Raw genomic sequence first — 26,679 nt, 5'->3', positions numbered from 1 at the left:
ATGAATAATAACATGTTGTTGTTGTTGTGGTCTTCAGTCCTGAGACTGGTTTGGTGCAGCTCTCCACGATACTCTATCCTGTGCAAGCTTCTTCATCTCCCAATACCTACTGCAGCCTACATCCTTCTGAATCTGCTTAGTGTATTCATCTCTTGGTCTCCCTCTAAGATTTTTACCCTCCACACTGCCCTCCAGTACTAAATTGGTAATCCCTTGATGCATCAGAACATGTCCTACCAACCGATCCCTTCTTCTGGTCAAGTTTTGTCACAAACTCCTCCCCAATTCTATTCAATACCTCCTCATTAGTTATGTGATCTACCCAAAGAACAGCGGAATTTTTATAAATGGTTTTGCGCCATGTCGCCGGGCCACTGTTGTTCGCGATTGACTTGAAGAACATTCTCGACAATTCGAGAGAATGATTCGGCCACCCAGAGCCCCGACGTGAATCTCATCGGAGATTAATGGAACATAATTGAGAGGTCTCTTCGTACACACAATCCTGCACTTGCAACACTTTCGCAGGTATGGACGGCTGTAGCGGGCAGCTTGACTCTCAGTATTTCTACAGGGGACTTCCAACGACTTGTTAAGCCCATGTCACGTCGAGTTGCTGCACTACACCGGAAGAAAGGAATCCGACACTGCAATAGGACGTACCCACTGGCATTTGCCAAATGGTTCAAATGACTCTGAGCACTATTGGACTTAACATCTGAGGTCATCAGTCCCCTAGACTTAGAACTATTTAAACCTAACTAACCTAACGACATTACATACATCCATGCCCGAGGCAGGATCGAACCTGCGACCGTAGCAGCAGCGCGGTTCCGGACTGAAGCGCCTGAAACCGCTCGGCAACAGCGGCCGGCTGACATTTGTCAGCTCATTGTATATCATACAGCACTGAGATGTGTAAAACGCGGACGCGTGGCTTATATTGACCGATCTTTCGTACCAGAAGTTGGACGTTTACCGAAACAGATAGTAAATAATCATATTGTTGTAATGCAGCCTAGTTTCACGAATTTCCTGAAACATATATTTGCTGTTGACAATAACAAACACTTGAATGTTCTTTTCGAAAGACTACACCGGAAGTAATTGTTTTTCCATTGCTTGGACAACCAACAGCGATATTTAATCCGGAGCTCACAGCGATGTCTACACGCTCTGGATGTCGAACTCCAGCCGCCTGAACGTTCCGGCCAAACATGCTCGTATTTCGTTTCTTGCCTAATCGGAACAAGGCTGCCACAAAATGTCACGAGAACGCTAAATAAAACCTTTTCGATCTCCTCCGACATCGGCCTACTATATTGCATGCTAATATGAAGTTCAGAGCCAGAAGTAAGTATTTCATTCCTTATCACGTACAGAACAGTGCAAATTTTTTTGTCTAACCATAACATGGGGGACTACGCAAATGAAAATGACAAGATTCTGCAGGCACGCCCAAGTATCGTGCTCTAACACATGAGATTAGAGATCTAAATCCAGGTAGTATAGAGATCTCTGGGGGCTCAGTTAATTCTGTGCATCAGCTTTGCATCAGTGTGCTCTGAAAGGAACCTAATTGGTATTCGGTCTGGACCGGAAGACTTGCTTTTATTAAGTGATTTAAGCTGCTTCACTACTCGTGAATCTATGTACTCGTAATCTATGTTGGCGACTGTTTTTGATTCGAATTCTGGTATATTTACTTCGTCTTCTCTGGTGAATTAATTTCGGAAGGCCGTGTTTAATATCTCTGCTTTAGCAGCACTGTCAATGATAACACTTTTATTGCTATTGCGTTTTTGTGTCTTGCCGCTAGCGAAGGTTACATACGACCAGAATCTCTTTGGATTTTCTGCCAGATTACGAGACAAATATTCATATGGAAAACTATTATAAACATGTTGCTTTGAAGACTACGCTAAATTTCGAGCTTCTGTAAATGATTGCTTGTGTAGGGGGTTTCGCGTACGCTTATATTTAGCACGAGTTTTTCCTTGTTTCTGCAATAGTGTATTTACTTGTTTTGTGTACCATGGAGGATGAGCTCCGTGCCGGCCGCTGTGGTCGAGCGGTTCTAGGCGCTTCAGTCCAGAACCGCGCTCCTGCTACGGTCGCAGGTTCGAAACCTGCCTCGGGCATGGATGTGTGTAATGTCCTTAGATTAGTTAGGTTTAAGTAGTTATAAGTCTAGCGGACTGATGGCCTCTGATGCTAAGTCCCATAGTGCTTAGAGCCATCTGAACGAGTTTCTGATGAGCTCCGTATTTTGTTAATTTATTTGATACAAACCAATTTCTTTGAATTCAAGCCACATCTGATCTACACTTACATTACTAACTTGGAAGGACTGAGATTGTCTCTCACGAAGGCAATTAGCAAATTTTTATCTCCTTTTTTGAAGAAACTTTTTTTGCTTATTTTTGGTGGATATGTGTGTTAGGGTATTCAGTCTCGCTACGATAACCCTGTGTTCACTAATCCCAGTAGCCTTGCTGATTAATAACAGGTGTGGCGGCCAGACTATTGAATGTAAGCATGCAAACTGGCAAGCATTATGTCTTGTGCGTGCCGAATGTCAGTTTTTGAAATGGAATACCATGCCTGTTGCACTTTGTCGGTCAATGCAGGAATACATAATGCCGTTTGTGGATGACGCTGGAGTTGTTGTGCGATGATTTCCCATACGTTTCCGCGTAGAGATAGATCCGGTGATCTAGTAGGTAAAGGCAACATGCTGACACTCTGCAGAACATGCTTAGGTTACAACAGCGGTATGTGGACTAACGCTTTTCTGTATCAAAACATCCCCTAGAATGCTGTGCAGGATTGGCAAGACAACAGGTCAAATCACCAAACTGACATACAGAATTGCCGCCAGGGTGCGTGGAATAACCACGAGAGTGCTCCTGCTGTAATACGAATTGGCATCCCAGACCATAGCTCAAAGCGTAGCTCCAGTGTGTCTAGCATGCAGACAGGTTGTTGCTGGGCCGCAACTGCCCTTCTTCTGACCAACGTACGAACATCTCAGGCACCGAGGCAGAACCATGTTTTATGAGAAAACGCAGATGACCTCAACCCGACCCTCAAATTAGCTCTCGCTTTTCATCAATGAAGTCGCAAATGGCGGTGTTTTGGGGTAAATGGATGTTTTGGGGTAAATGGAATGCACACTACAGGGCATCTGACACGAAGCTGTCCTTGAAATAATCCATTTGAGCAGCTCGTTGTGTCATTATGATGACCATTGCTGCTCAAATTGCTGCTGCCAGATGTAGTAAGATGCGCCAGCGCTATACATCGAACACTTTGGTCTTCCCTCTCGTTAGAGCGCTGTGGCAGTCTGGAGATTGGTCTTCTTGTGACCGTACGCTCCCATGACGACCGCTGCAGCAGTAATGTACAATGCATCCCTGCGAAGTGTTTCTGCAGTATCGCAGAAGGAACATCCAGATTCTTCTAGCCCCATTACACGACCTCTTTCAAATTCAGAGGGATGTTGATAATGGGGTCTTCGTCGCCTTAAAGGAATTCTTGACTAACTTCAACTCACCACGTCCAGTCGGAAAGGAAACTAACATTATGGACGGTGTGGCCGAGCGGTTCTAGGCACTTCATTCTGGAACCGCGCGACCGCTACGGTCGCAGGTTCGAATTCTGCCTCGGGTATGGATGTGTGTGATGTCCTTAGGTTAGTTAGGTTTAAGTAGTTCTAAGTTCTAGGGGACTAATGACCTCAGATGTTAAGTCCCATGATGCTGAGAGCCCATTTGAAACTAACATGACCGTTGCAGCGTGTGTTTAAAGCAAATAGTCAACTGATGTGAAGTCTGAATAGCCATCACACTTTCAGGAGTTGAAACATCCCTACCAGCTGTCGTTTATGTTGCACAACTTCTGCTTGGTGTTGCTAGTTCGTATCAGTCAGTATACATCTTTGAAGTCTGGTAATGTAGAGTGGTGAGGCAGGGAGGGGGGGGGGGGGGGGGGTAAAGGGATGGTAAAAGATATACAGGAGACACCAGGGCTCGAATACAGCACGTTCCAATGGATGTATGTTGCAGTAGGTAGTCGGAGAAGAAGAGATTGGCACAGGACGAAGTAGGACTGCCCGTTGTATGAAAGCAGTCTTCGGACTGAACATCACAGAAACACGTAACCCGTATATGTCACCTGCTAGTCGAAACTGCAGTTCGTACGGTTGGAAATAAAATTCTTCATAGTCAAATCTAGAAAGATGGATAACTACAAAATTATTAATTACTATCCGATTTGCCGGGGTTATGCCGATGACTGCGGAGTTTGCTTGGAACAGCCAGCAGACGTGGACAGGCTGTACACTATACTCCGCCAGTTTGAGAAGGCAACAGGGGCGATTTTCAAACCTACGAAGATGGTGTTACTGTGCCTCACACGTCGCGGTTGGAAGATTCAGCGAAACATGTTCTGTGTCTGGACACAACACAAAATCGTCGGAGTCGTCATGACGTATAGATCGCAGAGAATGGAGGCACTCATCTGGCTCAAAATCAGAGCGACAGCCAGAATACACTCGGTCAGGGCCTTGGATTTTCACGAAAGCTTGGAGATCATTAACGGCTAGATGCCAGTGAGGGCCTGTTATCTGACTCAATCAGTGCTAGAGCTCAAATAAATAGAACGTACGATTAAACAGGCCATATATCGGATGCCGTGGGGGGACACATCTTCAGGGTCTGCACCCTGAGTGGATTGGGGTTGATAGACTTACACGACAAGTGTGCTACGCTTTTGATCAAACGCACAAAATCATTGATTGAAATACGTTCTTGGAGCCCAACATCAAGATTATTTCATAAATGCCGGCCAGAGTGGCCGAGCGGTCGTAGGCGCTTCAGTCTGGAGCCGCGTGACCGTTACGGCTGCAGGTTCGAATCCTGCTTCGGGCATGGATTTGTGTGATGTCGTTAGGTTGGTTAGGTTTAAGTAGTTCTACGTTCTAGGGGACTGATGACTTAAGATGCTAAGTCCCATAGTGCTCAGAGCCATTTGAACCATTTCATAGATTCTGGCCACAATCACTGGATGCTACAGTCCAAATCAGCAGCATCTGCTATGTGCTGAACTTCGTGCGTCGGATTTACCTCGACACCAGATACCTTCTACATGGTGACTTGAGAGGGAACAGAGTCAGCGACATCGCTAACGCATTTCTGAGATCTCCAGTCAGGAGTAAATGGGAGATGCGACTCCCACAACAGAAGGGGGAAACTGTCTGGAAAAATCTTGTTTCCGATGTTAATGTGTCAGGATTGGCGAGGAAGGGAAAGCAGTAGGCACCCGTTGAGGTGATGAAGTTAAACATTTTATGATAGACATGATGTTTTATTTCGCTAAAAAGTGTTTGAAGGCAGGCCTAGAGAAGCCGCCGAAACTGAATGGAGAGCAGGAGAGGAGAGCGTCTAACCGGGTCGGGAGCTGCCAGCAGAAGAGAGCAGATGGCGTGTCCGCTCCCGGCTGCTGGCCGCTGCTCTACCCCCACGTGATCGCCTCCAACCCTCCCTACTGGACAGCCAAATTGTAGACGCGCGGTTCGGTAGCCTTACCTCATCAGCCACGCGTGAGTTTAGCTGCTGATGGTTCAACACGTGAGTTTCGAAGTGGTTCTGTCCGGTATAATGCAACGTGATTTACGAGCTAAACTAGTCGCCAGGCAGAAGGCACTGGGGAACATTAATTGAAATATAAAAAAATAAATTTTTATAATATTACTTCTATTCAGTGACGGCCCCCATTGTACACCGAGGTTCTATCTGGGAGTGTGCGCTCAACGTGGTATAAGTTCGTAATTCGCACTATTGCAACAAATTCTAACCTCTATTCAATTCACCTACTCCGATCAAGTGACCGCGACATGTGTACGAAAGAGGACACAGTTGAACATCACTTTACATGCCGCAAATTTCGTATCATCTTGGACACTACAAGAAACCTGCTGCGGTATATAAACAGAGTCGCTAGAAAACCACATCACAGTGTCACATGCCATCTTACCGCAATGGAACCCCTATCCCAAAACAAAGAAAAATGCGACGATCTTAATGTGAGACACACAGTTCACGCAATATTCTCCCTAACAGTCTGATAAATTGGATTTCTCGGTATATTTGTGGAATGAAAACGTTAAAGAACAAACGCGGAGGAAATATAGCGAAACCTTTGCAGAGTTACTGAAAATACGATTGCAAGAAGCGTGCGGAGACACAGGACTATAACTTATTTGTTTTACTTTTTCCTTTGTGTTCTCTCTTCTCTTTATTCAATGTGATTTCCTGATCTGCTGCGCTGTCCGGAGTCCTTATTTACTTTTCTAGATTTTTTTCGCTATGTAACACTTTATTGGAAGACCACTGACAGGAAAACAGACGTAGGAAACTTGTCTCAAGACTGTTGTGGACTTGCTTGGTGTGGTGCACATTCCAATATATGCCTCTCTCGTGTTTGGGCCAGCCGGCTCATCTACTTATAAGACTGGAGGAAACTTCTATTTCCTCGATTTACGCTACATTTTATTTCCAATAAGATTGTAACCTCTGAAGGTGAGCGTTGTATTCGAATGTCAGCGAAAATGTCTCCTGCCAGGTTATGCTGTCTCGTATTCAACATTTCCATCAGGAAGTTGCGATTTAGAGGACGATTATTTTCTCATCCACAGCAAAATATTTTCGACAAAGTGCTTCGACAGTGATTATTATTTTTGTAGAGCGATCAGTGAATATTTTATTTTTCCGTTTCACAATCAGATAGCAACTCAGACTTTGAACTCTTCTGATCGAGTGTCAGTTAGTTTGTCTTCTGCAAACTGTATTTTGTTCTTCGCGCTTTATTTTGCTTTAAGAAGAACACTATGTCAAAATATTCGTTTACATATATGCATTATGAAGATATACATTTTCTGTTTTGCTAAGTATGACAAGATTTCAGTTCTAAAAGGGAACTCTCGTCACAGCACATGGGCTCTGAGAAACATTTACAATTTCTTTTCATACCGTTTATTTCTCGATTTCGTTTTTTAATGCTGTAAAGGTGAGAAGATTCTGGATCACCCTTTATTGTAACATGACATTTACTTTTAAATTTAACCAAAGCAGTGGAGTTCACCGATGAGGGCACCTTCGAGAAGGTAGGTTGGTTGGTTTAAAAGGGGGAGGGGAAGGGAGGGACCACACTGCGAGGTCATCAGTCCCTTGTTCCCAGTGGAAAAATTACCCAAGGGAAAGAAGGAAACAAAGAAGACGCACGACACAATAACAGGAGAAAGGAAGAACCAGAAGAACGACAGAAGGACAACAAACGCTAAAACGAACAAAACAGGATAAGAAAACCACAGAGAGATGCAAGAAACAGGGAGAAAGGATTAACAACACGAAAGTGGATTATCAAGGCTGGCTGACCATGAGAGTAAAAAAGGAGAAGCCAGCCATTCTGCAACATATTAAAACCTCCACCCTAAAAGCCCTAGGGTGGAATACACAGAGAGACAAAGGACATGCGCTAAATCTCAGATCAATGGTAAAAGGCACCCTCACATATAAAAAGTAAAACTAAAGCTGCTGTCGAGACATTTTCGCCCAACACCGAAGGTAGGCTGCTGGGAAAGTAAAAGTCCGCTGAAGAGTGGCTAAAAGTGGGCAGTCCAGCAAGAGGTGGACGACTGTCATTTGGGAGCCACAGCGACACTGAGGTGGGTTCTCGCGACAGAGGAGGTAACCACGTTTGAGGCACGTATGGCCAATGCGGAGCCGACAAAAGACCACTGATTCCCTGCGAGAAGCCCGCAGGGAAGACTTCCACACATTCGCAGTTTCCTTAATGATACGGTTTATTGTGCATACTGTTATGCCACTCCGTCTCCCAAAGCCGAAAATCATGCGGCGTAAGATAGAACGCAGGTCAGTTTCAGCGATGGCCATCTCCAGGGGTGGTTTCCGCTTAGCCTGTTCGTTGGCTGGGATTTCGATGTGCCCTGGAATCCATACAAACACCACTGAACGACTGGGCCGTTCCAGAGCAGAGATGGACTCCTAGATGTTCACTACCAAGGGATGGCGACGGTAGCACTGGTCGATATCTTGTAAACTACTAAGGGAGTCAGAACAGAGAAGAAACTACACACCAGAACAGGAACGGATGTACTGAAATGCACGAAATATGACCACAAGCCCTGCAGTGAATACACTGCAGCCAATGGGCAAGGAATGATGTTCAACATGGCCTCTGTGGACATTATCGAAGCCAACATTACCACCAGCCATCGGAACACGCCAAGAATCGAGAGGAAATGACAGCAGAAGCGGCAGGCTTAACAGAGTCCTTAGGGCCATGCAAGAGGTCCAGACGAATCTTCGGCTGAGGTGTACACCACGGAAGTGTACGTGAATGGACCTCAATTAGAGGTGGTAAAGGAAAGGACTCTAGTTCAGAGAGAAAGGATCGCACATGAACCCCAATCACGACCCCTGACCTTTGCAGCCGATGCGGGAGATGAACTGCCGCGCGTGGAAAAAGGAGACGGTAATTCGGATGCTCAGGAGAAATACGCATGGGTGCAACATAACTGGCGAGCAGTTGAGCACGTCGGATCCGCAATGGGGGGCTCCGGCCTCCACCAGGACACTAATCACCACTCGTTCTAAAAGCTCCCGTCGCTAGGCGAACGCCACAGTGCTGCACTGGGTCGAGTAAATGTAACGCTTAGGGCGCCGCCGAACCATAAACCAGACTCCAATAGTCAAGTCGGGATTGAACAAGGGCTATGTAGTGCTGCAGCAGCGTAGAGCGATCTGCACCCCGGTTGGTGTTGTTCAGGCAGTGGAGAGCATTGATGTGCTGCCAGCACTCCCGCTTAAGCTGACGAAGGTGAGGTAGCCAAGTCAATTGGGAGTCGAAAACCATTCCTAAGAATCGATACGTCTCGACTACAGTGAGTGGATCCTCATTAAGATGAAGTTCAGGTTCAGGATGAACAGTACGACACCGACAGAAGTGCGTGACACACGACTTCGCAGCTGGAAACTGGGAGCCATGGCTAGAGCCCAAGACAGCGCCTTGTGAATGGCTCCCTGTAGGCGCCGCTCAGTACTGGAGGAGCAATACGAAATGCAGAAGTAATCCGCATACAGAGAAGGGGAGACCGACGGCCCTACAGCGGCTGCTAGGCCGTTAATGGCCACTGAAAATAGGGATACGCTCAATACAGAGCCCTGCGGAACGCCATTATCCTGAATACGGGGGGAATTATGGGAGGCACCAACTTTTACACGGAAAGTACGGAGCGACAGGACGTTTTTAACCAAAATCGGGAGTGGGCCACGAAAACCACACTCTTACAATGTGGCAAGGATATCATGTCGCCAGGTCGTGTTGTATGCTTTACGTAAGTAAAAAAAAGACGGCATCCAGGTGTTGGCGTCTGGAAAAGGCTGTTCAGATGGCAGACTCGAGGGTACAAGATTATCAGTGTTAAAGCGACCCTGGTGGAGCCAGTAGGCCACGTGACTCCAGGACCCAACCCAACTGCCGATACATAATACGTTCCAGCAGCTTACAAAGAATGTTGGTGAGGCTGATGGGCCAATAGCTATCCACATCAAGCGGATTTTTACCAGGTTTTAGCCATGTAATGATGGTGCTCTACCGTCAATGCGATGGAAAGACGCCATTGCACCAGATCCGGTTGAAGATGACGAGGAGATGTCGCTTGTAGTCAGACAAGAGATATTTAATCATCTGACCGTGGATCTCATCCGGCCCAGGAACTTTGTCAGGGCAATGTGCAAGGGCGCTGAGGAGCTCCCACTCTGTAAATGGAGTTCATTGTGGCATGTAGGGAACGAGAGGACTTTCCTTTCCATCCGCCGATTGAGGGTGTGAAAGGCTGGGGGGTAGTTCTCCAATGCAGAGGCTCGAGCTTAGTGCTCAGCAAAGTACTCAACAATCGCATTTGTGTCGGTAGAGAGCACGTCATTGATGTTAACGCCATTGACACCTCTTGGGGTCTGGTACCCAAAAAGACGTCTGATCTTCGTCCAGAATTGGAAAGGTGACCTATGGCACACAATAGTCGACACGTACCTCTCCCAACACTCCTGTTTCCGTCGTTTATAAGCAGGCGAACACTGGCATGGAGCTGCATAAAGGCTGTTAGGTGCTCAAGGGAAGAGTGCTGCTTATGTCGCTGTAGTGCTCGCCGACGATCTTTCATTGCCTCAGCGACGTCCGGCGGCCACCAAGGGACTGTCTTTCGCTAGCGGCACCCTAGAGAACGAGGGATCGAGTTTTCCACCGCAGAAATTATCGTTGTAGTGACCTGCTCAATCACATCATCGATGGCACCATGTGGGGGAGATTCAACAGTGATAGAGGTGGAGGCTACCCAGTTTGCCTTGTTTGGGGAACATCTGGGTAGGAATCCATGGGCATGAAGCTGGGGGAGTGACAGAAAGATGGGGAAGTGGTCATTACCACACAGGTCGTCATGTGCTCTCCAATAGATAGAGAGGAGAAGTCCTGGGCTGCAAATAGATAAGTCAATGGCCGAGTAACTACCAAGAGCCTCACTGAAATGTGTGACCCCCAGTATTTGAAAAGTAGAGGTCCAGTTGGGACAGTAAATTTTCGACATCTCTGCCACGGCCAGTAAGCATGGTGCTTCCCCACATAGGGTTATGGGTGTTAAAATCTCCCAAAAGTAGGAAAGGTTTAGGGAGCTTATCGGTCAGTGCAGCCAATATTTTCAGGGGTACCACACCATCTGGAGGGAGGTATACGTTGCAGACATATATTTCCTGTGTCATCCGCATCCTGAGAGCCACAGCTTGAAGAGGAGTTTGAAGGGGCACAGGTTCACTACATACCGAGTTCAGGACATAAACACTAACTCCACCTGACAGTCTATTATATTCGCTATGGTTCTTCTACTATCCCCTGCAGCCACGAAAGGCAGGGGTCCACACTGCCGGGAACCAGGTTTCCCAAAGGACAAAGCATAAAGCAGGTGTAAAGCTTAACAGTTGGCACAGCTCAGTCAGGAGGTGGAAGAAAACCGCCGCAATTCCACTGGAGGATGACGTGATCGTGAGACTGGGAAGGCGTGAAACACTCAATGAGGCAATCTATGCCTCAGTCACTTGCTGCCACCGACGTATATCCTGAACAGGCTATATCCATTGTGTCTGAGGGTCTGGCGAGATCTAGGTCCTCAGCAGACACCTCATCCTCAGTCACAGAGCTTGTAGGTAGCAGTGGTGTGGGTGCCACCGCAATTCCCTTAGTCTTGGGGGTCTTATTTCTGGATTTCTCTCGCTGATCTTGGGTTTCCTGGGCTGGGAGGGCTTCACTGATTCAGTCTCCAGGACTCAGGATGGTCATTAAGCCCTATGACCAGTTGCTTTTGAGCACATCAGCCACTGGCGGGTGTCATCTTTACCACTAGCAGAAACCTGGGAAGGTTTCTTCAGCTGAGAAGCGGCCCCAGTATTTGCTGGGGGCACAGTGCTCCCAAGGTAGGTGGTGCAGGAGCAACAGGGAGGGATGTGACCCCCCACCACCAAGGGGGCAGGTGTAGTCTTCTGGCTCTGAGAACTGAAGAACTTGTGGAGCTGATGGGGCTACAACTGTTCTCGTAGTGGCGGCGTAAGATGACATCATAACCACAGGATGTTGGCCTCAGTATAGGTCAGACAGTCCAGGGTCTTGCATGCCATGATTTTCCTTTCTTGCTGTAAAACCCTGCAGCCTGGTGAGGAAGGGGAATGATGCTCTCCACAGTTGGCACAGATAGGAGGTGACGCTTGTGGAATATTGGGATGGGATGGATATCCACAATCTCGACATGTGATGCTGGAAGTACAGTGGGAAGACATATCACCAAACTTCCAGCACTTAAAGCACCACATTGGGGGAGGGATATATGCCTTCACATCACAGCGGTACACCATCACCTTGACCTTCTCAGGTAATGTGTCACCCACGAAGCCCAAGATGAAGGCACCAGTAGCAACCTCATTATCCCTCAGTACTCGATGGACACGCCAAACGAAATGAACTCCTCGTCGCTCTAAGTTGGCGTGCAGCTCGTTGTCAGACTGCAAAAGAAGGGACCTGTGGAATATAATACCCTGGACCATATTTAAGCACTTATGAGCCGTGATGGTAAAAGGAGCATCCCCAAGCTTGTCACAAGTGAGTAATGCCCATGACTGGGCAGAGGATGCCGTTTTTATCAAAACTGACCTGACCGCACTTTGGACAAGCCCTCCACTTCCTCGAACTTTTCCTCTAAATACTCTACAAAAAAACTGAGGATTCATCAAGACAAATGAGTCCCCATCAGCTGTCGTACATACAAGGTACCGGGGCGAATAATGTTCGCTCGCATCCTTAGCCTGGTGTTCTTCCAATGGTGTGTCTGGGCAGGGAACAATCTAGCATCATACTTCCTTCCGTTGTACTGAGACTTGGAACGCTTAGATACTGCTGGCGTTTGATCACCAGCAAGAGATGAAGTGGTACACTTCATTACGCGTCATCTGCCCTGATGCCACCCACTCCGATCAGGGGCCCTCTCCACAGGCGCCCCTTAGCAGGCATTTACTCCTTGGCATACGTGGGGAGTTAATGGCGCAGGCATAAGCAGAGCGATCCATGAGTAATCAGGTGGCTACAATCAACAGGGGACATGGCGGCCCCACCACAATGGACTGGCAGCTGTGCTGGATATGAGTTGCAAAGAATTCCGTGGTCATCGTTGGTGCAGATAACGGCACCGCATAGTGGGTGGAGGAAAACACTCCCAGAAGGGTGTCCTCACGCAAGAGATGGAGGACGAGAGGGACTGCAATGTCACAATGAGAAAGTGGGCTAAAGATCTCAATGCACGATGGACATGATATACCATGTAAGGCGCCCTTCCCCAGTTGGCTCGCTCTTCCGGAAAATTTTGAAAAAATTGAGGTGAAACGCTACAGGGGACGATCACATAAAGGCCAAAAGGTGTGAGACTCCCTCTAGTCGCCACTTACGACAGGCAGAAATACCTCAGGCTTATTCTAACCGTCAGGCCCGCCGGGGGGCACCCTCGGGAAGATCAAGGAAGCGCTTTGAGGGGAGAAGGGAGGCCAGAAAGAAAAGAGCTGCTCCTCTCGTGTTTATTGTATGATGTCCAAGATATTTTTCTTTAACCGAATTTTTATGTTCTTCACAAATGGCAACATCTTCTAAACATACCACAGAAGCATGAACATTTCCGAATGTACTTCTGGCAAAAAAACGGTTCTGACAGATAGAGACGAAGGTCTTTGTTAATCCTGGCTTTTGGGGTCTTGTTGTGGTATTTTCATACAAACTTTCATCCCATAATACATATTTCTTTAAAATTCCAATAGAACTTTCATGGCTTAAGCTTTAAAAATGTTTTAATACATTAGATATTTTCATCTCCTATTTTACCCCCTTAGCAGATGACTTTCGAAGGTTGCTGAAGCTCGTATTTTAAATCCTGTCAGAGATTTCAAACACCATTGTTGGCAGCTCTAACTTCAAAACCGATGTAAAAGAACGTAAAAAATTACTTTCACCTCCTCAGGGGTGGAATTTCGAAAAATCCGTTACTAGATGGTGCCTACATTACAAGATCAACGTCCTCTTCAAAGTTCTAATCCTAGCGGTTTGGGCTGCGCGATGATGTGTCATTGAATCTTTCACACTGTATGTCACCCTCTTAGGGGCTTAATTTCAAAAACACTGAAACACGTACTTTTTAATTTTCAACCGAGAAATAAAAACGCTTTAAAAGTGCCTTAATTGTTCTTTAATAACGATTTGTTTTCAAAAAATTTCACCATCTATTTCCCTCCACAGCGGTTAAATTTTCAGAAATGCTGAAATATCTATTTCTTTATTTGTGACCGAGGAAGTAAATAGTAATTTTCGTAGATCTATTTTCAAAATTATATTAATAGCTACATATTTTTAAAGGAAAGTTTCATTCTCTATTTCACTCCCTTGGGGGTGGAACCACAAAAAGTTCCTTCTTAAACGATGCCTACAGTGTAAGATGGTAAATCTCTCCAAATTTCAACTTTCTATCTTTAGCGGTTTGCGCTTGTGTATGGTGAGTGAATAAAAACTTTGCTTTTATATATAAAGATTTTTCATTCCCTTCATCTGGGTTTATTTGCAACTAAAGTTGTACAATATTGCGCATTGTATAAAAAATCCAAATCACACACACTGTAAAGGTCGTGAGCGTTTGGTACCTGTAAGAGTGGACATGGTGAGTTGATGGTAGTCAAGAAAGCCTTTAAGGCGACAAAGACGCCATTATCAGTACATCACTGAGTTTGAAAGAGGTCGTACGATAGGGCTACGTGAAGCCGGAAGTTCATTCTGCAATGTTGCAGGAACACATGCCAGAACTGTGCGCACCATACATGATTGCTGGCAGTGATTGTCTCGAGAATGGACTGTCCCAATAAGATCGCGATCCGGACGGCAAAGTGACTCTACTGTGAGGGAAGACCGTCGTGTACCCCGTATGGCTGTGGAGCATCGTACTGCGTCTACAGCAGCAATTCGAGCCGCAATCGGCAGAGCCAGACCCCTGTAGCGTGCATTTCACTGGCTCCCAACTGCCACCATTTGCAACTTCAGTGGTGTCAAGCGAGAGCTCATCTGAGGTCTGGTTGGAGGCCTGTTGTGTTTTCTGAAGAAAGCTGGTTCTGTATCGGTACCAATCATGGCCGTGTGTTGGTTAGAAGGAGGCAAACTGAGGTCCTTCAACCAAATTGTCTGTGTGCTAGACACACTGGACGGACCTACACCTGGAGCTATGGTCAGAGATGCGATTCCGTATGACAGACGGAGCACATTCATGGATACCCAAGAAACACTGACTGCAAATATGTACGTCAATCTGGTGATTTGACCTGTTGCGCTGCCATTCATGAACAGCATTCCAGGGGATGTTTTCCAAGAAGACATCGTTCGCCCTCATACACTGTTGCTACCCAACATGCTCGATCACCTGATCTGCCTGCAGTCGAGCACAAACGGGACCTCATCGGAAGACAACTCTAGCGTCATCAACAAGCAGCATTAGATGTCCCTGTATTGACCTAACAAGTGCAGCAGGCGCGGAACTCCAGCTCAGAAACTGACATCCGGCACATGTAAAACATAATGCATGCACGTTTGCATGCTTACATTCAAGATTCTGGCGGTTACATCGGTTATTAATGTACCACAATTCCACATTTGCAAATGGCTTATCTCGAGCATACTTTAACCAGTGATCAGTCAGTGTTAATCACTTAAATATGTTACCTAGGAAAATACATTCCCGAAATTTCTTTACTCCACATTAATTTTGTTTGGTGTTACAACTTTTTTCTGTCAGTGTATACTGTGAACAATATAGATCAGATCCCCTGGGTTACGCGGGAAGTTACGTTTAAGTTTGAAGATTTCTCGCCGTCATGAACGACATGCTGTGTTCTGCTGGCTAGGTAATCTTCAGTCTAATTACAAACCTGGTCTGATATTTCATACGCTTGTGCTCTTTCGTTGGCAATGGCCTTGCCGCAGTGGATACACCGGTTCCCGCGAGATTATCGAAGTTAAACGCTGTCGGGCGTGGTCGGCACTTGGATGGGTGACCATCCAGGCCGCCATGCGCTGTTGCCATTTCTCGGGGTGCACTCACCCTCGTGATGCCAATTGAGGAGCTACTCGACAGAATAGTAGCGGCGTCGGTCAAGAATACCATCATAACGACCGGGCCAGCAGTGTGCTGACCACACGCCCTCCTATCCGCATCCTCAACTGAGGATGACACGGCGGTCGGATGGTCCCGATGGACCACTTGTGGCCTGAAGACAGAGAGTGCTTTTTCGTTAGGTGACAGTGACAAACCGTAATGAATTCCTTTGATGTTACGTACTCTCATATTCTTTGAAGAAGGGAACCTTTCATAATGTTTAAATTTCTGTCTCCAAAGAAGATTTTTGTTTATAATAATGACTGCATTGAAATGCACGGTGCTCCTAACAACCATCGTTAGAGAGGGAAAGACAATAGGTTAGCGATTTTTAAAGTATGTGGTCCCTAACAGAGCCATTAAATTTTCTTAGATGAGGCTGATGCGATACTGAAAGTTGTCCAGAATAGTCCTTTGTGATGTACCCTATATATTTCTAAAAATTGTATTAGTTCCTTCAAAAAGATAAATCTGGTGTGTAAACCACTGTCCTATAGTAGGATATCTCTCTGTGAAATAATGCAATCCGTTTCAGGACGATTGGACGCACGACCCGTTTGGTGCCGACATGGACGAGGAGGGGAGGATCTTCGCAAGAGGAGCCCAGGACACCAAGCAGCTGGCCATCATGGCCGTGGAGGCGGTTCGCCGTCTGAAGATGCGGGGTGTCAAGCTGCGCAGAAACGTTCTCATCACCGTGATGCCAGGTACCGTATAAATCTGCAAAGCCACATTAAACAGCGGTTCACAATCGCATTAATGTGATAAGAGGGATATTCACACAAGATCCACTGCGAATATCTCCGAATTGAGATGTGCAGTTTTTATGCATATTTCAGAGAATGAAAGACGTAGTTCAGTGCATCCAATAATAAGTAGAGTGTGTTTAGTGGCATCTGTATGTTAGACAGAATAATGCAAATTCTCGCTTCTACTTCACAGTGGAGCTGATGTGGCTCAAAGTGGAGTATGCAGGGTCACAGCACAATTGAGGGGCTTAAAACCACAAGTCATCGATTTTGAGACTGCAGCACGTATGCATACTCCTGATATCTGTTCACCTTACGGTGAACCCACTTTATCTGTATTGATCCTTTACAGTATATGCGTGAACACTTCCGAAAAGTTGTCTCACAGATTTCGCAGATAGTCACTTCCATATGAACCAAAACCACAAATTTTCACTGCTGCACGGATGCTCACTGGGTACACTAGCGCCCATTTTTTCATAAAAGCTGGAAGCTCCTGAACTACCGCCCCACCACAACTTCACGTTCCATGGTTTCAGCATTCATCTCTATAAAATGGAAGACAATTTCACAAACTTTAAGAGTATTACTGACCTCAGTGCCAAACCAATAGTTGATGTTCGTAGTAACAGTGTCCATCACAGAAATTTTACAGTGATGAAGCTTTCAACGTGTTTCTATGAACTGTTGTTTATAATAACATATTCTACTCTCGAGTCGTGGCAGGCAACCATCGAGGGAGTACACAATTTATTTCCGAGCAGTTTGTAGATGTCTTACATACTTAGGTGGAAGCCCAACATGAACCTTGGGCACACAAAGAATTAACAAAACTACTAGATCACATTTCAAACACATAGACGTAATAAGACTACCAGACTTCATGCCTCAAGTGAACAGACAGTTTTATCTGAACTTCAAGCCAGAGAACGTGCTTGATGAAAGTGATGATAATGAGGACAATGAAGTGTTGGTAAAGGTCGTAACTCTGTGTGTGGTACATTTTGTTCTTTTTGTTCTGATTCTAGTTTAACATTAATTACAAACTATGAACAGTCAAAAGACGCTATTTACTCTAGCCTATGAGTGAAAATTTTGTGAATAAACAATAATTCTAAGAATTCTAGGCATTAACTAAAACATCATAACCGGAAGTGAGTTCCGCAAGTTCATTTCTGTACTAGTTCTGCGGTGAATCTCCTAATTTGTTCTCTTCATACTCCACCTAATTTTCAACCTCGTTCTGTAGCACCAGATCTGAAACGCTTAGATTTTCTTCTGTTCCGGTATATCCACAGTACAATATTCAGTACCATACGACTGCATGTTCCAAACTTATATTCTCAGAATTTTTTCACTCAGATGTTTGATACTAAAATAGTCCTTTGGCCAAGATTGTACTTTTTCCTAATGTTGGCCTGCTTCTTCTGCTTCTCATGTCATTCTTCCTTCGTCCATCACGGGGTGTCTCCAAGATAGCAGAATTCCTTAACTTGGTCTACTTCATGATTGTTCACCAACCGAGATCTTACATTTCTCGCTGCTCTCATTTCTACTACTTTCATTATTTTCGTCTTTCTGCGGTATACACTGAATTCATAATCTGTAATCATTAGACTGTTCATCCCATTCAACAAATTCTATAATTCTTCTTCATCGTTATTGACGATAGCACTATCATCACCGAATCTAAACGCTGACATCCAACCTTCCTTTCCAACATCTATGCTTGGGCCTAACCATAATAGCAGGTGCCAGTTCGTATTTGCCTGCCAGTCCACTGTAGAGATGAACAGACAGTAGCCTTGCTTACAGTGAGATTTGACTCATTTCTTTTTCCAGGAACCGATTCTTTACGTAGCGTTGTCAGTCTCCATTTTATATGCGCGGTACTTCTGCCATTGTAATTAATTTTTCCTCCTCAAACAGCAAATCTAAGACTTCAGGCTTTTAATTTCTTCACCCATTTCGCACATCACCACCTCACTCAATTCTACTACACAGCATTACATTACCCTTCTGAAGACACGATCCATTCCATTTACCTAATGTTCCAAATCCCTTGCGACTTTCTACTGAACGACAGAAAATTTAAGTTTTAATTCTTCGACCTGAACTTCACTTTCCGTATCTCATTTGTTCTTTGTTTTCCTGGTTTTTACTTTGCTGGTTGCTCATTGGATTGCCTGAATGACAGTGGGGTGCCATTAAAATTGGAATTACTGATATCTTGCAGTTACAACTCAATCTCCAACGAATGTTTCCGAGTCTCGCACCTTAAAATTATAATAATTCATTTGTATTTCCGTTGTATCGCAGCCCGGCTGGATTTTCAAGTGACCAGTAGTACATATTCCGAAGATTCATTTGCTCATAGGCTGATGACTCAGGAATATACACAAATCGTACATGGGTTACATGATTGCTTACAGATGGTACATGAGGGCTTAGGTTTGTGAGATGTCTTCTTCCGACAACGGGACAGTAGCTTCCGGCGCTGTTATCTTGTTACTATTTCATCAAGTTTCATACGTGTAATGTCGATACCTCTTTGAACGTTCTTTCCACTGTCTTAGAATAAAATATGCAGTTTTATTAAAATACACACACACACTAACTTAGCGTAATAATTTGAGAGCTATAATAGTTAAAAATTACTGCCCTACACTATAAAATTCGGTTTATAGTCCACCAAAAGAGCTTCAGCTCTTTGAAACAACCCTCCTCTATGCAAGAATTTTGCTTTCCGTACATTTGGAGGAGGTAGTATGGATGAAAACAAGAAAAAATTGTCTAGTAAACATGCGCTCTAAAAATTGCATGCCTTAAGAGCTACGATCACCTGTTCAATAAAAGAGATGTGTATCAAAGCAGTGAAGATGAAGAAGTGTTCATAGCCTACGTTTACTGAACTTTCTTTCCTTTTTTGATCTATACTTCCACCTCTCAAATTATTTAAAGCAAAGAACTTGCAATAGAAGAGTTTTTTTCACAGTAACGAAGATGGAAAAAAGCTCATAGCTCTTGAAGTATGCTTATTAGAGCCCATGTTTACTAGAGCATTTTGCCTCGAAAGGTTGTTCCTAACACATCCTTGAATATTGACCATTCCCCCTGGGACACCCAGTATAATTAAACACACATGCAAATACGATGGATAAAATTGCTTGAAGGAATTTAAAAAGTCTGTGTGGTTACCAGCGACTGGTTTTCTCTGAATTTGTTTATTAACTGTCGTGTTTAACTAATCATCTGATGATTATAAAAAGACAAAAGTAACAGATCTTATGTTACAAATCTGACAGAAAAAAGAGACAATTTTTCATATGTATTCAAACAGAAATCCTTGTAAGGTTTTTTATTCACTGGTTTTATGCAACATGCCAATTGAGTTTTTATAGGGAGAATAGAATTTTTGCCTGTGGTTGAGCAAGCAATTTTTTAAATGTTTTGTGTACTCACATGCATGTTCAGTAACTGTTTTTTTATGTAAATGTAATATATACGAAGATAGTAACTGTTCTCGAAAAAACAGATACCACTGATGACCGTGCGGCTTCTCTAGAATAAATGATAATTAATTGAAACCCTCAGCGGCCGACAGGTATTGTTGATATACCTCGATACACCTGTCGGTAGCTGAGGGTTTCAATTAATTATCATTTATTCTAGAGAAGCTGCACGGTCATCAATAGTATCTGTTCTTTCGAGAATAGTTACTGTCTTCATATATATAGTTAAAGGCTACCCAGCCATTGACCTTTGTCTGTGCGAATGCGCACACCTTGCCCGAACTCTTACGGGAATCGTCGCCTTAGTGTGCGCGAGTATGAGTGTATGGGCCAATATCTGTTACGTGCATTACGTATGTAGGTTGTGGACAGTTGGGAATGTGGGTCTCACGGGAAGCGTGCAGTCGCGCTATTCATCTGTGTCCTCGGTGGCTTGGATGGATATAGCGTCTGTCATGTAAGAAGGAGATTCCGGGTTCGAGTCCCCGTCGGGGCACACACTTTCAGCTGTCCCCATCCAGGTATATCAACAACACCTGTCGGCAGCTGAGGGTTTCAATTACCTACCGTAAATGTAGTACTTACCTTGGTCACGAATTTGTGTGGCGCTCTTTAAGCGTGAATGAACACGGCTGCGCGACCATGCGGCCCTCCCTACACACAACGTGGCGCTGGCCATTGCTTGTATCGTATTCAACAGTCAGGGTCGAACTGCGCAGATAATGGAGCTACCTGTTATTCTGTGTATTAGTAATGACAGTATTTGACGTCTGCATCAAGGTTTCATATATTTCTCTCTAAAACTGTATGTATTTCTGCATCAAAAAGTGTGTTCTTTTTTAATATTGTTCATATAGAACTGTTCTCAAGAGAAATTTGCGTTACTGTAAGATTTGTAACATAACATCTGTTATTTTTGTCTTTTTGTTTAGGTCATCAGGTGATGGGTTAAGCGCGCCATGACAGTTAATAAGCATAATTCAGACAAAAAAGTAGAGATTGTTTTTAAGGAACCACCTAGCTTTTTTGAATTGTTTCCAGTAATTATATTCATAATGGTTGCATGTCTCTACAAGGACCTGAAGTCTAATTTAAAGTACAGTAGAGTTCAAGAGTAAATGAAAGGCCCTTCCTTTGGCCGGATTCTTTAACTGCATTGAAAACTGTTGTCACTGATTTGGTTTAGCTTATCTGCATGTTAGGTGGCTCACATTTTCCGACGTATCGCCATGGTGCAGATCGTGTAGGAAGAATCACAAATAGTATTCGTTTTCTCTGTGAAAACATAGCTACAAGCTGGCCACTTACATGACTATTTTATGTTTTAACTCTCATACTTGTAATCCAACGACGTACTGTACATATTAAATTCTAATAATTTTGATGCACTGCTACTGAATAAAAAGTTAGTTACATCTCTTTCATCTGTCACATTTATTCTTGACAAATCTGCTATGTATGTTTTGTGTAAAATAGGTTAAAGTTTAATTTCGTTAGATGATTTTTATCAAGTTAACTCAAATTGTTTACTTGCATTAATTCTAGCACTCATTGATAATCAGTTTTCTTTTCTGTTACAATAACTTTATGCGAGACTGAGTTTGCGTCGACTTAAAATGATGTGCTTTAAATATCTCTGTTTCTCAGATGAGGAAATAGGAGGCGCAGATGGCATGGAGAAATTCGTGCAGTCTGAAGACTTCCATAAGCTGAACGTTGGCTTCGAACTGGACGAGGGTCCAGTTTCGCCTGAGGAGGAATACGCCGTTACCAATGGCGAAAGGAGCTCATGGAGTGAGTGTTGACTTATTGCCTGTGTACTATAAATTTTCAATATAGCTCATGTAACAGAACTCATACGATTCCTCACGCATGTCGTTGAAGGAGAACATCGATATATGAACAACCTCGTGATGCCTCACGTATATGCACAATATAATTGGTGTGTTCGTCGCCGTGCAAACTGATAATGCATATACAAGGTGCAGAAAAATCGTGTCATATAATGTTAACCCTGGATAGCTGAAGCCAGTAGGAACCAAAACTACTACCGATTGGCCGCGGAACTGCCCTGTTGCCGGATGCTCCGGACAATGCATGACCGCGAATGCTCTGCCTGCCAGAAATCGCGATGTAGCCAAGGCGGTCCGCACGCTCGGTGGTAGCTCGCCAGCCTTCCACTCCGGGGGCCTGGGGCCGAATTCGCCGGCGTCCCGACACATCCATTGTAGTTTCATGATAAGACGTACCAGGAAGAAACCCCCGTCTACAGCTGTTAGTTCACGAACAGAAAGTCTTTTACTTTTTTTTTTTTTTTGCTAGGACATTGTTGATTTAAAGCAGGGGCTCTAACTCGCGACCCTCTGACGCGACACACAAGCTTCATAACGACAATGGTATTTTGCCTAACTCTTTCAAAGATTCCTGGCATTGCCCTGATGTGACTGGTGGCATGTTGAATGCGATCCACTAATTCCTCTTCGTTTCTAGGAGGTTCGCGTCCTAGTGAGTGAACTAGAACCTTGAAGAATCCCCACAGGCAAAAGTCCGCTGGCGTGAGGTCTGGTGATCGCGGGGGCCATGTCCTACGAACGTCTCTGCCAATTACCCGGCCGTCGAATAGTTCATTTAAACACCCATGTATAGCACGACTGTTATGTGCGGGCGCCCCATCATGCTGCAACCACATGTGTAGCCGTATGTCCAGGGGAACACCTTCCAGCAGGCTGGGTATAAAAAAAATGTTCAAATGTGTGAAATCTTATGGGACTTAACTACTAGGGTCATCAGTCCCTAAGCGTACACACTACTCAACCTAAAGTATCCTAAGGACAAACACACACACCCATGCCCGAGGGATGACTCGAACCTCAGCCGGGACCAGCCGCTCAGTCCGTGACTGCAACGCCATAGACGCTCGGCTAATCCCGCGCGGCGCAGACCGGGTAGAATTTCTTGCAAAACGTGAAAGTAGTTTGCCCTGATAAGTCGAGGAGGTGGACGGACCGGCCCAAACAGATGGTCACCAACAGTGTCTGCCAAAATGTTGAGCGAAAATCGTTCCTGCTGTCCGTGGTCGTACGTGACGTGAGGATTTCCCATTGCCCAGTAATGAACGTTTCGAGTTTTGTAAACGCCATCCCAATGGTAGGTGCACTCAGCGGTAAACAACACAATGGCGGGGAAGTCGGTATCTCGTGTAACAAGTCGCAGAAACCACCGGCAAAACGCTAGCCTGTGTTCATAGTCCGCCACAGGATTTAGGTCTTCGCCATGGTGGAAGCTAAATCGATGCTGGCCGTCATCCCCGTAAACGTCCCAGAGTAACCGATGAGTGACCGCCATGTCGTGTCCAACGGCTCGAGTACCTGTCGTAGGTGCTTCCTCGAAGCGCTCGGGAACAATCTCTTCAAATGCAGCATCCCGTCGTGTTCGAGGTCTTCCAGCATTACCATGATGTCCTGATGACGAACCTGTTTCGCCAAGTCGCCGATGAATAGCTGTAAACGTTTGCGGGTGTGGATGGCGTCTTTCTGGGTACCGTTTCTCATACAACCGTCGAGCTTCATGCGCATTACCTTCGGCTTGTCCATAAACAAAAACCATATGTCGTTGTTACTCAAACAAATACTGTGCTACCATAATGAGATTTTCACTCTGCAGCGGAGTGTGCGCTGATGTGAAACTTCCTGGCAGATTAAAACTGTGTGCACTTGCCCGCGAAAGGCAAAGGTCCCGAGTTCGAGTCCCGGTCAGGCACACAGTTTTAATCTGCCAGAAAGTTTCACATCAGCGCACACTCCACTGCAGAGTGAAAATCTCATCCTGGAAACATCCCCCATGCTGTGGCTAAGCCACGGCTCCGCAATATCCTTTCTTTCAGGAGTGATAGTTCTGCAAGGTTCGCAGGAGAGCTTCTGTAAAGTTTGGAAGGTAGGAGACGAGGTACTGGCAGAGGTAAAGCTGTGAGTACCGGGCGTGAGTCGTGCTTCGGTAGCTCAGATGGTAGAGCACTTGCCCGCGAAAGGCAAAGATCCCGAGTTCGAGTCCCGGTCGGGCACACAGTTTTAATCTGCCAGGAAGTTTCACTGTACTACCATGCTTACTGTATGACTTAATCGCAGGTGACGTGTGTGTGCTCCAAAGCGAAGCTTATATGCGAATGCCTCTGACGTGAGGTGAAGACAAACAGCAAGACCTATTCGACGCGTGTGCGTATCACGTTGGGGCAGTGGCGGGGCGAGGGACGTTTGTATGTGTGTATCGACAACCATAACGCTGCCCGTCAACCGGCAAACGGGAACAGGGCAATCCCACGGCCAAGTTTAAAAAATGGCTATAAGCACTATGGGACTTAACATCTGAGGTCATCAGTCCCGTAGACTTGGAACTACTTAAACCTAAATAACCTAAGGAGATCACACACATCCATGCCCGAGGCAGGATTCGAACCTGCGACCGTAGCAGCCGCGTGTTTCCGGACTGAAGTGCCTAGAAACGCTCGACCATAGCGACCGGCGGCCAAGTTTCCGTGATATAAAAGTGGTGCGTAGTCGATCTACATAATATTAGCAACTTCGGTTCCTACTGGCATCAGTTATCCAGGGTTAAAACTCTGTGACCCAATTTTTCTCCAACTTGTATACACGATGCTTTTTCGCGGGACCACGCTACCGACGTCCATTACTATATACCTCAGCAGAATTACATAATATTTAATTTGTGCATAAAAGTACAACGTAATTACAATTAAACTTTCGGTACTTGAGACAGCGTAACCTGAAAGCATATACCTAACTTTATAAGAATGATGTTCAGACTTTGCGCTGCAGGAGATGTGTTGTTAGAAGTGTTACTTTCATGACATGGCGTTAGGCGTCGGTACTGCACATCGACGTAGTGTTGAGCAACTCTGACGCCGAGGTCCAAGGACACGCAGCGAGAAACGTTACTGCCTCGCCAAAATAAGACCCCTGCTCTACGGTAGAGAGGCGCTTTGGACTAAACTGTTCTGGTAGACAATGGAGCTCCACCTCACTTTGTGTACTGTGTATTAAAACAGTGACCTAGAGACGATGGAGAGGCTTCGTCCCGCCGTAGAGATCAGTGATTCACAATCCCACAACAGGCCACAGCAGTCCACCCACCCCACCGCCGCCCCACATCGAAGACAGGGTTATTGTGCCGTTCGACCTACATTGCCCCCCCCCCCCCCCCCCCCACCACAAGGAACGTCTCCTACCACACGAGTGTAATCCCAAATGTTTGCGTAGTAGAGTAATGATGTACGCGTATGTGTAGGTAATGGTTGCACAGCAGTCGCCAACATAGTGTAACTGAGGAGGAATCAGAGGAACCAGCCCGCATTCGCGAGGTAGATTGAAAACCGCCTTAAAAACGATCCACAGGCTGGCCGGCACACGGGACCTCGACACTAATCCGCCGGGCAGATTCGTGCCGGAGACCTGCCCGCCTTCCCGCTCGGGAAGCAGGGCGCTAGACCGCGTGGCTAGCTGGGTGGGCCACCCACCTCGCATTGCTCGAGAGGTCACTCGATTACTCCGAGACTGTGGTGAGCGCAGGGCTGCCCCCTGCACATTTCGGCCACCACACTTACGTGCATGCTTCCAGGCCAGGTACTACTTGACCACGATATTACTGAACCTGGTCACCCGTGGCCGTTATCGGAAACACACGAAGACCTTACAGTAAACAAGTACGTGGGTGACTAAGGTAAGCGCATCGCACTGTGAATAATTTCAAAATAGCTGTGCATATACTTTCAAGTGGTTCAGCGTGTCTTAGCGATGTGCCACGATAAAAATTCAAGGTAAGATGACTTAAGCGGCCTCACTCCCAGGTACAATAATATTGTGGTAGGCTAATACAGCCCAATATATCATGGCAAATAGCAAGCCGCCAGCAGCCGTCACAGCCTTCGGGCGCCATAACCTCTCCGACAGGCAGCTTGCCTGTCGCGGCAGTGAGCGCTATAGGCGACACACTACATCCCTACTCTACGCCATGTGGCCTTTCAGTGCTACGCGATTACCCATGTGCGGGAGACTATTTACTCTGCCCCTGACCACGCTGGAGCCTTCTGTCTCAACGACTTCACCATAGTAAAACCCAGATAACTAACCCTCACCTACACGCCACCTAACAGAAAGCTCACTAAATCTACTAACTTGTCGAACATGGGAACTATACTCTACCAATGTCTTTACGCATACAAATCCCTCATTCGTCGCATCCTTTGTTATGCAAATGTTGTGTGGATATCCTCCTCACGCAAGTTCTAAAAGACCACCCAGACACACTAACGCCATGCTTCCGCCTCGCTTTCTGCATCCAGTTACCTTACCCCACAAAATGGTTCAAATGGCTCTAAGCACTATGGGACTCAACATCTGAGGTCATCAGTCCCCTAGACTTAGAACAACTTAAACCTAACCAACCTAAGGACATCACACACATCCATGCCCGAGGCAGGATTCTAGCCTGCGACCGTAGCAGCAGTGCGGTTCCGGCCTGATGCGCCTAGAGCCGCTCGGCCACAGCGGCCGGCATCTTCCTCCACAAGGATCCTTTACCAGATCATCAAATTCCACCTCTCTTC

At 45.6% G+C, this 26,679-nt stretch overlaps 1 protein-coding gene across 1 annotated transcript in view; it reads left to right on the top strand.

The window, feature by feature from the left end:
- The window catches only part of LOC124620205 (aminoacylase-1-like), a 121,318-nt gene that overhangs the window by 69,947 nt on the left and 24,692 nt on the right, over nt 1-26,679 (top strand). Inside the window, exons 3-4 of the mRNA XM_047146872.1 lie at nt 16,335-16,506; nt 21,708-21,854. Coding sequence (XP_047002828.1) covers nt 16,335-16,506; nt 21,708-21,854 — 319 coding nt within the window. The remainder of the gene's footprint in view (nt 1-16,334; nt 16,507-21,707; nt 21,855-26,679) is intronic.

This window comes from Schistocerca americana, chromosome 6, assembly GCF_021461395.2.
Source record: "Schistocerca americana isolate TAMUIC-IGC-003095 chromosome 6, iqSchAmer2.1, whole genome shotgun sequence".
Taxonomy (NCBI): domain Eukaryota; kingdom Metazoa; phylum Arthropoda; class Insecta; order Orthoptera; family Acrididae; genus Schistocerca; species Schistocerca americana.
The sequence above is the reverse complement of the archived record's forward strand: the minus strand, read 5'-3'. Positions and strand labels throughout refer to the sequence as shown.